Source organism: Acanthopagrus latus, chromosome 18 (assembly GCF_904848185.1).
Source record: "Acanthopagrus latus isolate v.2019 chromosome 18, fAcaLat1.1, whole genome shotgun sequence".
Taxonomy (NCBI): Eukaryota; Metazoa; Chordata; class Actinopteri; order Spariformes; family Sparidae; genus Acanthopagrus; species Acanthopagrus latus.
Genome location: NC_051056.1, coordinates 16,813,404 through 16,828,484, shown reverse-complemented (window position 1 = coordinate 16,828,484; position 15,081 = coordinate 16,813,404). Strand labels below are relative to the sequence as shown.

At 42.1% G+C, this 15,081-nt stretch overlaps 2 protein-coding genes across 2 annotated transcripts; both read left to right on the top strand.

The window, feature by feature from the left end:
• Positions 1-2,692: 2,692 nt before the first annotated feature.
• Positions 2,693-9,140, top strand: npy7r (neuropeptide Y receptor Y7). Its single transcript, XM_037076038.1, has 2 exons — positions 2,693-3,115; positions 6,670-9,140. The coding sequence occupies exon 2, from the start codon at positions 6,707-6,709 to the stop codon at positions 7,820-7,822; it is 1,116 nt and encodes a 371-aa protein (XP_036931933.1). The 5' UTR covers positions 2,693-3,115; positions 6,670-6,706; the 3' UTR covers positions 7,823-9,140.
• An 876-nt stretch (positions 9,141-10,016) lies between these two features.
• prelid1a (PRELI domain containing 1a) lies at positions 10,017-14,864 on the top strand. Its single transcript, XM_037076084.1, has 6 exons — positions 10,017-10,142; positions 10,714-10,833; positions 12,382-12,607; positions 12,703-12,816; positions 13,108-13,186; positions 13,854-14,864. The coding sequence occupies exons 2-6, from the start codon at positions 10,742-10,744 to the stop codon at positions 13,973-13,975; spliced, it is 633 nt and encodes a 210-aa protein (XP_036931979.1). The 5' UTR covers positions 10,017-10,142; positions 10,714-10,741; the 3' UTR covers positions 13,976-14,864.
• The last annotated feature ends 217 nt before the right edge of the window (positions 14,865-15,081 follow it).

Genomic DNA, 15,081 nt, shown 5'->3' with positions numbered 1-15,081 from the left:
TATTGCACCTTTAACTGAAAATTGGACATTTCAAGGCCCAGATCAGTTTTGCTGTCCCAGACACAGAAAAGTACTCCAGGGGGTGTAATCAGAACATCCCACGCAGTTGTTTACCCCAGGAATCCAATCTGTTGACTTCACAGACTGTCCATCCCTTTAAATCAATACTTTGAATCACTGAAGAATCAGAGGCTGTCCACTCGGAAAGTTTAACCTATGGGAAAAACACCTCAAGCTGAAAGAAGAAAACGAGGAGGCATGGAAGGGATTTCTAACATTTTTTTCCTCCGCTCTCACACTCACGTTCATTCACACAGCCTGCACAGAAAGAACGACAGAGATGGGATGAACGCTAGCGCATGCACCACTGTGAGTGTTGTGCGACGTGAGGACGCCACAGTCTCTGATCATGTCATCAGATCAGTGGCACCACTGCTCTCAGAGGACCTTGACAGAAACAGCGATCAGATGGAGAGAGCAGTGGCGCATAAATACAGCATGCTGGGCCATATGGAGGGGGAGTCCAACATAGCTCGCTAATTAGGGAGCGTGTAGACTGACATGAACACACGTGTGAAGCTGTGAAGACCTGCAGTAAAAACCTGTGGCTTGACTTACAAACAGGGGAACAACAAAAAGGAGTATAAAAATCCTTGTCACAGCCCACGGTGCAAAAGCTCACCAGTTTTCAGAACCTGCTGGAGATAAGCAAGTTTGTAGCAGGCACAGAAACCCTTTATCGGTTTTGCGTTCAGGCCAGGCTGGGAAAACTGTCAACCTTGACTGCAGTGTGACCTGGCGCACATGGAGGCAGGAGGGTGGCGCTCATAATTGAAAGAATAAATTGAGGCGGAGAGGCAGCCTGCCCACGATCAATAAGGGTAATCTCTGTGGCTGAGTCAATCAGCGCACCAATTATTGCGTCGTCAAATAAAGTCCCACCAAGACGTTGCAGGGATCTCACATGATGTTGCTCCCAGGACGATAAATCTGAGCCGGGACGGCGAAAGGCAACTGCTAATAGCTCCAGGGAAATTCAGAAAAACAAGGGCTCATGGGAGACATTAGCACTTGTTCTGTTATCAAACCCACAAAACATTCTCTAAATGGTTTCGGACACAGCTAAAGCTCCTTTGTTTGTATCCAATTTGAAGTGACAGCCTGTTTCTGCTACTTCCTTAAAGCAGCTTTATGCAACTTGTTTGCCTTAGAATAACAGCTTCAAAATCAGTCAGCTGTAATAAATACCGTCACAGACATCCTTCAGGTTGTTGTTCCTAAATGTCCCATTCTGTATTCACTATGACACGTGAGTATTATTGTGTTATCTTTCAGCTAAACGTAGACCAGACTAAATGCAATCCCAAAAACCTCACCATTCTAACTTATCACCCACCAGACAAAACACGAATGCATGAACTGGACGTCTACAACGGCTCGATAAAAGACAGCCACAACAGAGCCCCAGCTCCTAACTACTTCCATTCACTATCTGCCGTTTCTCAGCCCAAGTCTTCAGACAGATACTGATTCCACCAGCACCACAAGTCAACCAGTAAACTGACAACCGTCTGGAAACCAGGGAAATGCTCCCAAGCCAGCGTCTTCAGCCACCTTCTCCGCCACACAAAGTAAAAACAGTTAACTGGCTGGTCTCCTGTTGAGATCAACCCACCTTACATGCTGTTATTTTGTTTTTGTGCTTTCCCATAAAGGTCATGTGTGTGCTGTGTATGTACTGCATGGTTGTGTGTGATTTATGTTCAGTCTGCACTATAAATTGTGAGGGGGGGGAGTAATCCATTCGTTTTTCGATGTACTATATTGGTCCTCTGTACGCTTTTATTTCATAATATAGAAGAAAAAGTGTGTGCTATCCTTTAAATATCCTCCAGGGAACCTAAAACAAACTAACTGATTAGATAATACGTTGTAGAGGCTATTTTTTTTTTCTTTTTTTGCACAGATAGGAAACAGGTGTCGCTCTTTTTTGGACCTTGGACCACAAAAAGTTTGAAAAAGTTTCACTTTTCTCTGTTGTGGGCAACTTCAAACTCAGCCTTTGGAAATGTCCTTCCCACAAACCTGTCTCGGTTTTGCTACAGTTTATGAAGGACAGCAGCTCCAGGCACAATATAACTGTATTCTTTCATGCTGCAGGAGTACTGACATCATTCAGGTGAATGCCACAGTCAGAATGATAAAAAAAAACATGATTGAAATTCCCAACCAAACTCAAATGTAACATCATTCACTGAGGAGTTTGTTTCTCTGTAGTGTTCTTGCACCTTGCTTGTTTTTTTTTTTTCTTTTCTTTTTTCTTTTTTCTTTTTGTCTCCGGCTAAAACTAAAAATAACGACCAATTCACCAAGAAACTTTATTCTATTTTTGGGAGTCATGGAAGCTCAGAGAAATAAGCTGTGAGACGTGTGTCTGTGTGTGTGTGTGTGTGTGTGTGTCTTTATTGTCGTCCCAGGGAATCAAATCTGACAGCGCTTTCGTGCACTGGGCTTGTTGCGCAGCCCTGTGAAGTTTACTTCTAATGTTGTTGGTTTGATTGGTGAAATTAGATCAGCCGTGGCAGAGATGTCAGCCTCACAATAAAAAGCAATATGTGAGGATTTGCTTTACAATCCTGTATTGATCCAAAGTTCATGCTGGAGTTGTACACATGAGTAGGGAGGGACGGGGGGGAAACAACAGGCCTTAAAGTGAAAAGCCTCGCCTGGAAATGCAGTGAATAATAAAGATAAAGAAAAAACGATATGTCATAAACTCAGTGACGCGCTGTGGCTCTGCCTTGGCGCTTTAAAAAACAAAAAAAAAAAAGACAATCTGTGGCGTTTAATTGCATTAATTCGATCGTGTAATGACACCGCCTTCAGCTTCAAATGTGCTCCGCAGAGCGCACTCCCTCCTCAGATCTCCGGTGACGGTCCCTGGCGCTGACGCGGACGCTCGCACTGAATCCCGTGGACCTGCCTCGGGAACGCACAGTCGAGCCACAGGATGCGCACCGGGCGCTACAGCTTGGGAGGAGCTTCGGGATTTTCCCCCCTTTCACGCCACTGTCGGGTGAAGACTCGCTCGCAAAAGGAGATATAAGGGGAAAAGGTGAGTGCATTCGTGTGTGGATCGCTTTTATCCAAACTTTAACGGTTACCGCGGGGCTGCTCTTAGTGTCACAAATGTATCCCCCGCGGTGATGGATGTTAAATGATCTCCTCTGCTGTGACTGCGTAACTTGTGGCTGCTGAAACTCTCAGCTGTATGTGCGTAATTTGGATGTGAGAGGAACATTTTTAAAAACATTTTTTGAAGGAGGATGCGCAAGTGTCCAAATTGCGGAGCACACGAGACTGTAAGTGTTCCGCACCTGTCTCCGCTGAATAAGAGCGCACTTGGTGATAATGTGAATGCGCACTCTTCAGTAAGTTAAACAAATGGCGACAAATTACGCACGAGCGAGGCATCGACGCATGTTTAATTGGGAGTTAGGTGTCTGAACATAATTTGACAGCAGTGCGCACTGATAAGAGAAAACCGGCTGTATTGAGGCTTTTTTTTTTTCCTGCTCCATGCAGCAGGTGTATGTTTCACAGATCCCTGAGTGAAGCGCTGGAGCTCGCCTCCGGTCAAGGATTTCCATCTCTGATCAGGATTTTGACGGATCATTGATGCTTTGTGAAGTGCACATGTCGCCTTCAGTCCGCCTGATGAATCCCTTACCCGTGCCCCTGCGTGGCTGTCTGCTCTGGTGACAGTCAGTGGGTACAGCCCAGCCTGTGCATGCCCTTCTTGGTTTATGGGCAGTGCCACACTGTAGTTGTCATGACCACAATTTCAGCTGTCCCTGTAGATTCAGAGTTATCCCGCAAATCATTTCATGCCTCACTATATGTCTTGATATGGGGCTAGGCAATATATCATGTATCACTGTCGGGGCATGAGACTAAATGGTCTCAGATTTGGGAACTTGTTATATTGTGGCATGTCACAGTTTTCCTTTTCCTGCATTACAGTAGAGTGGCGTGATTCTTCTGTTTGTTCTAATACACGCCTCTACACTCTCAGTCACTATATCCACATAACTGGTGATTATTTATCAGAGATCTCATATTGTGACATTTGATTTTGTGCCTTGTCCTAGAACTTATGAAGTGCTTCTGAGGAGCTTTCAATATGTCAACATATAGCCCTAAACATATTGTGTTATTATTGTTAGGCCATATCAGCCTACAAAACACTTTCCTCTCCTAAAAGCCTCAAACCTGATTCTTCATATTGCTTATTCAAAGATGACATTGTTTATTTTATTATAAAACAGGTTTCATATTGTTATATTGATAGCATAAAATTGTCAGTACAAGTGTCAGAGACCGCAGAAGTTGTCCCTGACACTGAACGTCGTCACACCAAACACAGTGACTCATCCACTCTCTAGTCCGTCTTTGCATGCAGAGTTTACTTACAGACTGTTCCCACTCTAACTTCACAACTTGTAGAATGATCAGTTCATAGAAAGCATGTATAGTAATGGAGCAGTAAGATTCTTAGTGGTGGTGACTTTTAAGTCATGCATCCACAGTGAAGTCTGATCACAGAAGTGGTGTTCATCTGTGAAGATTATCTTGATGAACAAAGTGTGTAAGTATCACAAACGTATTATTTTCAGCGAGAATACAACCAGGGCGTTGCTAACTTCGGGGTTAGCCTACAAAAATACGCCATCGCCACACCGCTCTGTTCAGTCGCTGTGCCCGCAAACATGCCGTCAGGACTTCCGCAAGGTTGTGATGTCACAACCATACAGTCGCTGTGAGAAATCACCAGCAGAGCTGAGGTGGCAAAGACAGTGTGTGATGGCTGCACAGGCCTGTGAGAGCTGACCAATCAGAGCAGACTGAGCTCTGTTAGGGGTGGCTGGCCTGAGAGAGACAGGAGCTAAAATGGAGCGTTCAGACAGAGAGTGAATAGAGGTGCTGCGGCAGTAGACACTTTGAGAAAACCGTTGAATTATTTGAAAAAAAAAAAAAAAGACGCCCACAGTAAAAATATGAACCTGTAAATAGCATAATACAGGAACTTTAAATCTGTCAATCAGTATGTTTCATGCAACACAGAGAAAAACAATTATGCTGCAAAATAGCAGGAATAGCAGTATTAAAAAAAAAAAAGGCGTTGGACTCCAGCATTATTCATTGTAAATAAAACAATGAAAGAGAAAAAAAAAGGCATCAGTGAACGACAGTCTGTGCAGCAGTCTGTCAAATAAAGAGGCTGCAGGATCCCCAGAGCAACCAAAGAGTGTCTGTCACCACAGAGATGACCTCTCACTAAATGGTGTCCTGCTCGTCTCAGTCATTCCATACAGAAAACACGAGTGTCGGCCACCATTCAGCCACGAGCGAGTGAGGAACCACATTCGAAAACTAAATCCTGTAAAATAGGGATATTGTTGATTTGTTGAAAGCCTCTGGTTGACAGTAATGTCCCCTAATGTTATCAGCATTAATCTGTTTAATGAGGATGCAGGGACTTTACTTTAGAAGTTACTTGATTGTCAAACACTGACTGTGGTTATATATATATTTATACATGCCAGGATAAAAATGTTCTTTTCACAATCAGCAGGAGCTCTCAGGCTTTCAGGTAAATTGACAGGCCTTTCGAAACAATGCATACACAACCTATGCTGAAGAGAGAGGATTCTTTTTGTGCGATGTGGGCCATCTCTCAGAAGGGATTTATGCATGGCACACAGTATTCCCTTTTATGAGATGCAGACTGTGTATTTGAGCAGTGTGTGGCTCTAATGATGTAGCTTTGAACTGGCTGACTCCCCCTAATCACACCGCTTCCTCCGTCATTTTCTTTTAGCCTTTGTAATGGCACAGGTGTTTGTGTCGCTTGGAAAAACTGAACCCGGGAACCATGAAAAGTTGCACAAGGCAATTTAGATATAAGTCACCACAGGTGGCAATAAGGACTGTTTTTTTTTTCCTTTTGTCGTGTACAAAGAGAGCTGATTTTCTACTGATTATCATCCGTTACTGAAATGTGTTTTTCTTTTTCTTATCGTTTACGAACAGCACCACTTACTCAACGCAATCATGGGTAATTGTACTAATGAGTGGGGATTGCATTCATTAGAGAATTATCTTATCTTCTAAATTGCATTGTTTCATTCCCTCAAGTTAAATACCAAAGGCCTTCAATAACAGCATTGCATTTCCACGTGATGTGTAGAGATCACTGAAAATGTTTCCCGTCAGTTCGGTTTCGCTGTTCATTCTATGCGCTGAAGATAAAAGACCTTGAGGATAAATGGAATGTTTTTAAGTCCATCGAAATATGTTGTGAAGGGGAATGTATCTTTTCTTGGAGCCACGGGAGGTATTTTCTGTTTTATTGTTCGTAGAGAAGGGGAGAACGGACCCGGAGGTGTCCAAGAGGTCGAAATAGTCGCCCACCTCTGAAGAGCCCCAGGGGTCATTTCCCAGCAGTGGGACAATTGGCTTTTGTTCAGATGTTCAAGCAAAAACAAGGGGCAATCTTTGGTGGCAGCCCACGTACCTGCCGTTGTTTCTTTTCATAGCTTGTCGGAAAAACTTTTCTGCACCGCTTGAGTTGGGAAATTATTTATTTTATGTCTTTTCTCTCCCCAGGTGTTGTTACAGACCAGATCTAACAACTTATGCCAAAATGAGCCCGCCAGATACATCCAACAGCACTGGCGAAGGGGAGGGTGGTGAAACCAACCCCTGGATCCTGTATAATGAAAGCATGGGTGTATACCCGCCTGGTTTCCACACCGACATCACCAAGCACCTCGGAGTCCAGATCACCCTGATCACAGCGTACTCTCTCATCATTCTGCTGGGGCTGCTGGGGAACTCTCTTGTCATCTACATGATTGTTCGCTACAGAAACATGCGGACAGTGACCAACTTCTTCATAGCTAACCTGGCCCTGGCAGACCTGCTGGTGGACACTCTCTGCCTGCCCTTCACTCTGGTTTACACTCTGCTAGATGAGTGGAAGTTTGGGGCTGTGCTGTGCCACATGGTGCCCTTTGCTCAGGCCCTGAGTGTGCACGTGTCCATCCTGACCCTGACGGTCATTGCTCTGGAGCGCTACCGCTGCATCGTCTTCCACCTCGGCCGGCGCCTCACGTGGCACTCCAGCTTCCTCATCATGGCCGCCACCTGGGCCATGTCTGCCGTCCTGGCGGCCCCCCTGGCCATCTTCAGGGAGTACCGCCACGAGGAGATCCCCTCCATCAACCTGCGCATCGCCGTCTGCTCTGAGAGGTGGCCCCACGGGACGAGCTGGGATGGAGTCATCTACAGCCTGTCAATGCTGCTCCTACAGTACATCATCCCTTTAGCCATCATCAGTTACGCTTACATCTGCATCTGGGTCAAACTGAAGAATCACATCAGCCCGTCAAGCCGGAACGACAGCATCAACCGCCGCAAAAAGACCACCAAGATGTTGGCGCTGGTGGTGGTGGTGTTTGCCATCTGCTGGCTGCCGTTCCACGTGATCCAGCTGGCGAGCGATCTGGACCTGGCGCTCAGGCTGAAGGAGTACAAACTGATATACACAGTGTTCCACATCGTGGCCATGTGCTCGACTTTCACCAACCCTCTCTTGTACGGGTGGATGAATAAAAACTACAGGAACGGCTTCCTCATGGTGTTCCGTTGCGAGGATAAGCCAGATTCTTTCCACGCTGAGGGCTCGTTCAGGACACGCTCCACCAGAGGACTGACTCTGAATGGCCGCAATGGGGGGCACCCTCCGACTGCTGTATGAGATGAACGGCATTTTTTGAAAAAGGCTGTAGAATATGACTGAACACAAGGACACACTCCTGGTTTGCGGTGCTTGTGGTTCAATAGTAGCCTTGTGACTTGAATGGTATGAGTATCTATGTCACTGGAGAGGGCTCAAAGCCTTGCATGCAAATCGCTTTACGTAAGGCTGTTCTTTCCTTTGTGAGCGGTACTAGTGAATATACATTTGTCCGACCTGTTCAAATATGTGTTAATGATGTTTACTGAGGTGTTAATTAACTCTGTGCTATGTATAATGTGTTTCATGTGAATGCAGAACCCTTGTCGGTAAGTTATGTCCAAATTAATTGTGCACTCCATTTGCATTCATCTGAGGCTGTTAATGTGTTCATACGCACCCAAGGGAGGATTACTGTGACCGTGAGAACAAGTTTAATTTGTTGCTCTTGTTTTTCTATTTGTTGGCTGTTTAAAAGCGCTTGGAGTATTCTCGCCCGATAACATTCGATCCTTCATCCGAGGAAATCCAGAGGGAGGCCATCGCCGATTTTCCGTACAACCAAGAAGTTAATTGTGTTCACCTGGCAACCAGTCGGTCCGGATTAGATGGACCAGCGGGCCTCTGTGTCTAATGGAACTGGATTGGAAACCACTGAACTGTGTGAAGAGAGAGCAACAAGTTTTTGATGTCTTCTTTACAGAATGTGTGCAGCTGCGTTGAAGATATGTTAAAAAAAAGGGGGGGGGGGGATTTGGACAAAGGCGAAACATGTAATTCTTCGCTGAGCTGCTAAAGTGTCCTTTGTTTGAGGAACATTAATCAACCACAGGCCCTCAAGGGGACATGTATTGAGCCCCCAGTTGATGCAACCATCAGGAGACGTTATGTTTGGTGCCTCTGTGTCAAACAAACTGACCCTTGGCTTGGATAAAGCTCAGTTAAGTGCGCTGAAGTGAGGCAGGACGAAGCAAACATATATCCGACCCTGCCTGTGTGAAAAACTGAAAAAAATATGGCATGTTACAAAATATATTCAGCGCTGACACTGTATGTAGACTACTCAAAACCTCTGGGAGTAGCAGTCCATACCTCGGTGCATGTATCCTCCGTATGCATAATGCAGGAAAAGATGAACTTTGACACCCAGAACCTGACAGCTGGAAAATCAATCTATAGACGGGGGAGATGGTCGACATAAAGGGAAACAAAAGCAATGCATTTATTTGTTTGTATAAAACCGAGGTTAATCAAAGTCCTACACTTAGGCTTTCAGACAATAAAAAAAAAGAAAAAGCAAAACCTGTGGGTCCAAATACCTTCCAATAAAGCATTTAATGAGCAAGTGGCCTACGCAGTGTGATTCATTTATATTACAGCAGGTGGAAATATGTATTAGGGTTGTGTTACTGCTTCTTTACACCCACATAACTGATTTCCTGGAAAAGCCTATATTCCTTTATGTACTGTAGATTATTTTAGTAGCTCTGAGCTGTTATCAGGGCTACAGCAGACTAACACCGAGCTTAGCCCCATGGCGTAAGACCCATTGGGCGTAATGTGTGGAGATTTTGCTGCAGGACTAGAGTTGTTTGCAGGGATGATTTTAGTGTGCTCAAAAGATTATTCATCTGTACTATAGTTCGTTAAAGGGGATATATACAGCATGTCAAGGTCAGCTTTACCATACTAATATTTTCCTTTCTTTTTTTTTTCCTTTTTAAAATGTGGCTTAGCTCCTCTGTGAGCCTTCCAGATGCCACTTAACAGTTGTTTTGACAAGGTTTTGCAACATTTGACCCGAACATTTCTTATCAAATTTCACTCAGCTAGTGCAAAAACAGATAGATAATATTCTTAAAATGATAACATGATAAGGCAACGGCAGTCCATAATAATATAAACAGGAAAATTACAGAAGAATTTGAGCAACCTGACACCAGTGTGACTGGTATTCTCCTAGAGTGCGCAAAAAAAGGATGGTTCTGGAAAAAAATTAATGATTTTTTTAAATAACAACAATAACAACAACAACAACAACAACAACAACAACAATAATAATAATGATAATAATAATAATAATAATAATAATAATAATAATAATAATAATAAATAAAGTTAAAGATAAAATCACTTTGTAGCATTTTACAGTCACCTACTGCCCTCTAGTGTTCCGGGTGGGTATCATAATTGCACCACCTACCGGATATGACGTCGCCGTTTGACCTTCCCTCAGTCCGAGTCACGTTTGACATGTTTAGTAGGTGTCCGCACGGAGAAGTTTATCCCGACAGGACTACACAATGCAAATACTCATCTGTTGAATGTTGTTGATATACAGGTAAGTGTTCTCGCTTCTGAAATGAGCGCGTGATTTTTTTTTTTTTTTTTGAATGTCGGTCAAAGATAACTGGGTCACGCGCTGCCGTTCATTCACAGGATTTGGCTCATGCTAGGCTAGCTCATGCTATCGAGGAAGCTAGCTAGGGAGTGCGGACGTGACAAATGGAACAGGAGCGTTGTTTCTCATGTTAGCCCTTTGATGGTTGAATATTTAATAATAATATTTGTGTGTATGTGTGTGTCATTATGTTAGCTACATAGCCTGTAGCTACATAGCCATACTTGAACACTCAGTCTAGAACGTTTGAGGTAACTGTACCTCAAACGTTAATGTTATCTCACCTATACGTTTGACAGCTGTCACGTAGCCGTTATGCTAGCTGGAAAGATCAGGAAATGTGCGACTCCATGAACGACTGTCTTAATTCAGATGTAGTCTCCTACATATTGTCACAGATCCTACCACAATACATAGCGATCACTATCACACTCGGGTCGTGTAGTATGATTTGAGGCTAGTTACATAACCACAGCAAACTAAACACGGTGTGTTTGTTCTGTCTCCGCAGGTTGTTGTCGGAGTAAACGCCCGGAACAATGGTGAAATATTTCTGCTGCGCAGGTTTGCTGAAAAGCAGCTGGGACCAAGTATGTATCGCTTTCTGGCAACGATATCCCAATCCCTACAGGTAAGGCCAGGCTGGTCAACGTGGAGAAGGTTTCATATCTGTGACCCTGCATAAACTTTATCCAAGTTAGATTGCACAAGTAGTCTCAACATCTACTGAGAGGTATATAGAGTAACTTAAGCAGCGAACTTCAGTATTGACATTTTACACAATCGCTTTACTTGTTATTTAGCAGCTAGTAAATTTTGTCGCTGATAGGTGTTTTTTAAATTTATTTATTTATTTATTTATTTATTTATTTATTTATTTATTACCTGTGATTTAGCACGTACATGAAACAATCTCGATGCTGAACAAGTTAGCATTATGTGTAACATAAATATCATAACATCACAGTGTGATAATTTGCTAATTCTTCACAGGTAGTCAGTTGTAGGCAGGAGTGAAACAATATATATTAATGCTTAACGCCATCAGGTTCGTTGATTTTTGTCTTGTATTGTAATTCATTATTTATCAAAATTGTTGGAGATTTGTTTTCTCTAAATAGTAGTCTGCTGATGTGATCAATTCAGTTGAATCTAACAAATATTTGGCCATTCACAAGCAAAGTAACACTCTGTAAAAACATTCTCTTTAAATATGATTTGTTTACAAATTATCTATATTTTACACAGCATTCCAGCTTTGTTTGAATCAAGGTAGAATGATTTTGATTTTAGCTGCTTTTACTCGAGTACAAGATCTCAGTACGTCCTCACCACTGAGGTTGGGTGCACTGTTAAAATGAATCTACAGGCAAAGTGTTAACAAACTATCAGTCTTTTTGTCATTTTGTAAGCAAAAGTGCTGAAAACATTCACTTCTTGATGTACTTTAAAAGTTTACAGATGTATAATAGTTATTTTATTATCTTTAATTTCTGCCGGACAAGTCAGTTTGGGATGGGGAGTTTTCAATTTTTAGACCAGATTCATTGATTAATGAAGATATTGATTGTTTGTTTAATCAGTAGTGAAAATAATTATTAGTTGTAGCTCTCATCAATTCTGATAATTGATTAATTGGTCTGTTATCAAGTGGCTTATACAGATTCTTGTATAGTTGTTTAATTGGAAATTTAAAACAATGAGTCTGATGATGTCACTTTTTTTTTCCTGAGTTTGTAGACTACTCAGTATTATTTAATCAAAGAAAATAATTGACAGAAGTAGGATGGCAAATGTATGAGATTTTCTCTTGCTCAGAAAATGTACAGTATTGTAGATTATGGTATTATATAAGTGCTGTTATTATAATCACATACAATGATCTCTAATGTAATAAAGACTGGTGGGTTTTATTTTGGTTGAACTAGTGTTATATTATAGTGTTACAAAGTAGCATGTCTTGGCATGAACCTCAGTATAAACTTGGTAAATACTTTCATGGTAAAATTGAATACTGTAGGTAAACAAATGTTCACAGTACGTCAGCTTTCGTTTTCATAACACTGGAAGCTTTAGAATTGATACACAGCTGCAGCCCTATACAGGAGCACGTATGAACACCATCATTAGTTGTGGCCCTGCACAGTTTTTCCACAGCTTTTTTACTCTTTTCCCACAGTAACCATGTTTTAACTGAGGACATAATTTTCCGGGAGGTTACTCCGACCAACTGCCTCATGTCCAGACGTCTGTTGACCAAAACTAGCCGAGGGCCTCGCTGGATGGAGCGGTACCTTCCAAAGCAGATGGCCAGCTCGGCATACATCATCGAGGACTCTATAGTGGACCCTCAGAAAAGGACCATGACCACACTCACATGGAACATCAGCCACGCTCGCCTCATGGTACAGCAGCGTTCGTTTCCACAGACTCCCAGTGTTTTACAAAGTATTGACACGGCCTCACGATGCTTTTGTTTGTTGTTTTCTCTCGGTCGCAGTCTGTGGAAGAGCGGTGCGAGTACCGAATTAACCCTGAGAACAGCAGCTGGACGGAGATAAAGAGAGAAGCTTGGATTTCTTCCAATGTCTACGGACTCACTCGAGCTGTTCAGGTCAGTAGAGTAAAGTGGAGCGCCACAGTACATAACATTGAAAGCTGTGTGTGGCGTCTGTGAGGGAGACTCACCCAACGATCTGTCATTCTGTAATTGGAAACATAATACGCAGTGTTAAGATGCAGCAGCTAAACAGCTGATGCTGTCTGCCAAGACTTCAGCCGCTGAATGATTTATGACAGAATTGGAGTGGTCTTCTATGAAAGTAAATAGTGATGATGTGACTTCTATGTTGTTGACACAAGTGTCGTATTATATATTGGTTGACTTTATGTCTGCTCTTTTCAGGAATTTGGCCTTGCAAGATTCAAGACCAGTGTTACAAAGACCATGAAAGGCTTTGAATATGTACTGGCCAGAATGCAAGGTAAACTGTCAGTAATGATAACATCAATAATTTGTAGTGCATTAAGTGCTGGAACAAATGTAATAATTCTCACTCTTCCCGCCCCTGCCTTTCCTGCTACGATAAGTCCAAATATCTGTAATTAAAAGTAACAGTATAGAAACATGTGAGTGAGTTGTAGGGGGTAGCATGGCATATCTAGAACTAACTGAATATACTAGTAGATTAAAGTATTTTAAAGGCTGAATATGCACTGTTATACTTTCAAGGTTTGCAATCTTCTGAAATTCAAATATCAATATAAAAATGCTAGATTTTCAACATAATTTATTATTAATGATTTTATTAAGATTATTTAAACTAAAATTTTTAGATATTTAAAATGAAACTATTCCATCATTATATTTGTTTGTTGTCTCCTGCAGATGTTCTGATTGTAACTAAATAATCTTGATGAAAACATACAGTCAATGGTCATTTGAACAGCTGGTAAAACAAAGTGACAATGACACTGATTATTGGACAAAGGGATTCTGTAGACTTTACACAAATGCATTTATAGTAAATGTATATGTGATCATAAAGGCTGGAAATTTGGGGGTTTAGATGCCTTGAAAGTGCTTGAATATTACTATTAAGATGTATGAACCTTGTTAGACAAGTACTTCAATTTTCTGACCTGTTGTAGGTGAAACTCCATCGAGAACCTTGGCAGAAACTGCTACAGAGCGAGCGAGAGAGACGGCGCTGGCAGCTAAGGAGAAGGCCAAAGACCTCGCCTCACAAGCCCAAAAGAAACAATATGTGTGAAGCACATATTATATGTCATTGGCTCTTTTGCCAGTGACACTGGGACAGATTTAACTCTCTTCCCCCCCATGGTTCAGCTGGGGTAAGACAAACTGATCCCGGTAATGGGTAGACACCTCTGTGAGGAAGCATCCAACTGAAATGGTGGGTGGACCATAAAAGGCCTGAGCTGGGTTCATGAGCCTGTTTCAGCCTCCCTGTGTTGTGTCATACTGAATATATTGTACCTCTGACACCTGATCATCTCAGCACTTTTTACCACAGATAGAGATCTTACAAAATAATATGGCTGAATATGGCTCTGGGTGCTATAAAGTGATGATAGCACTTTGTCAGCCCTGATACTGTTGCTCAGACCTTTGCTCAACCTCTGTGTCCATCAACAATGTTTGCTTTTTACTCTGTTCCTTTTGAGTATGTCATGTTGTTTTGTATCTGCTTTGTGTTATTAACAGCTTCTTGTCCAAGTGCTAAGATTAGCTTATCGCAGAAAATCTGATGAATGCAAATCCATGTATTTGGTATGATTTACTTCAGCTGTATGTTTTGTTGCTGTCATGTTGTCTCTTAGTTCAGTTCACCCGACCACACCTTAATCATCAAAGACTGATTGCTTCAAGTTGAAGTTGATTGACTGAAGAGGAAGAAGGGTCCATATTGTTGACAGTCATAGCTTGATAAGAAACATAGCACTCTTGATATTGTGGTAAGATCTGGTTGCAGTTATCAGTGTCTTCACCTAGATTTAAAATGTGTGTACAAAGGCAAAAGTGATTCCTTGCCTTGTACATTCAGCTTAAACACACACAAGCCCAGCATCATTGTGCTCTTACTTTATCAATCAAATATCAGCTTGTCAATAAAAATACAATTTCTTTGTAACCATCAAGCTGTGGTCTTTTGTGAACATTAAGGGGTCCTGTAATCCCACACAAGGGTTTTTTTAACGGGGTTGGTTGATGATTGGGAAAACAAGACACCTCTGTAATATGAAATTATGTTTATTTCAATAACTACAACCTCTAAAAAAAATCCATGTAAAAAAACAACAAAAACTTCTTTCATATCTTTTAAGTATTAAAAGTGTCACTACACTTTTGGAATAC

Coding starts and splice junctions, on each gene's coding strand:
- npy7r (XM_037076038.1), top strand. CDS start 6,707: ATGAGCCCGCCAGATACATCCAACAGCACTGGCGAAGGGGAGGGTGGT.
- prelid1a (XM_037076084.1), top strand. CDS start 10,742: ATGGTGAAATATTTCTGCTGCGCAGGTTTGCTGAAAAGCAGCTGGGAC. Junction 10,834..12,381: donor CGATATCCCAATCCCTACAG/GTAAGGCCAGGC, acceptor CTTTTCCCACAG/TAACCATGTTTTAACTGAGG. Junction 12,817..13,107: donor GACTCACTCGAGCTGTTCAG/GTCAGTAGAGTA, acceptor TGCTCTTTTCAG/GAATTTGGCCTTGCAAGATT.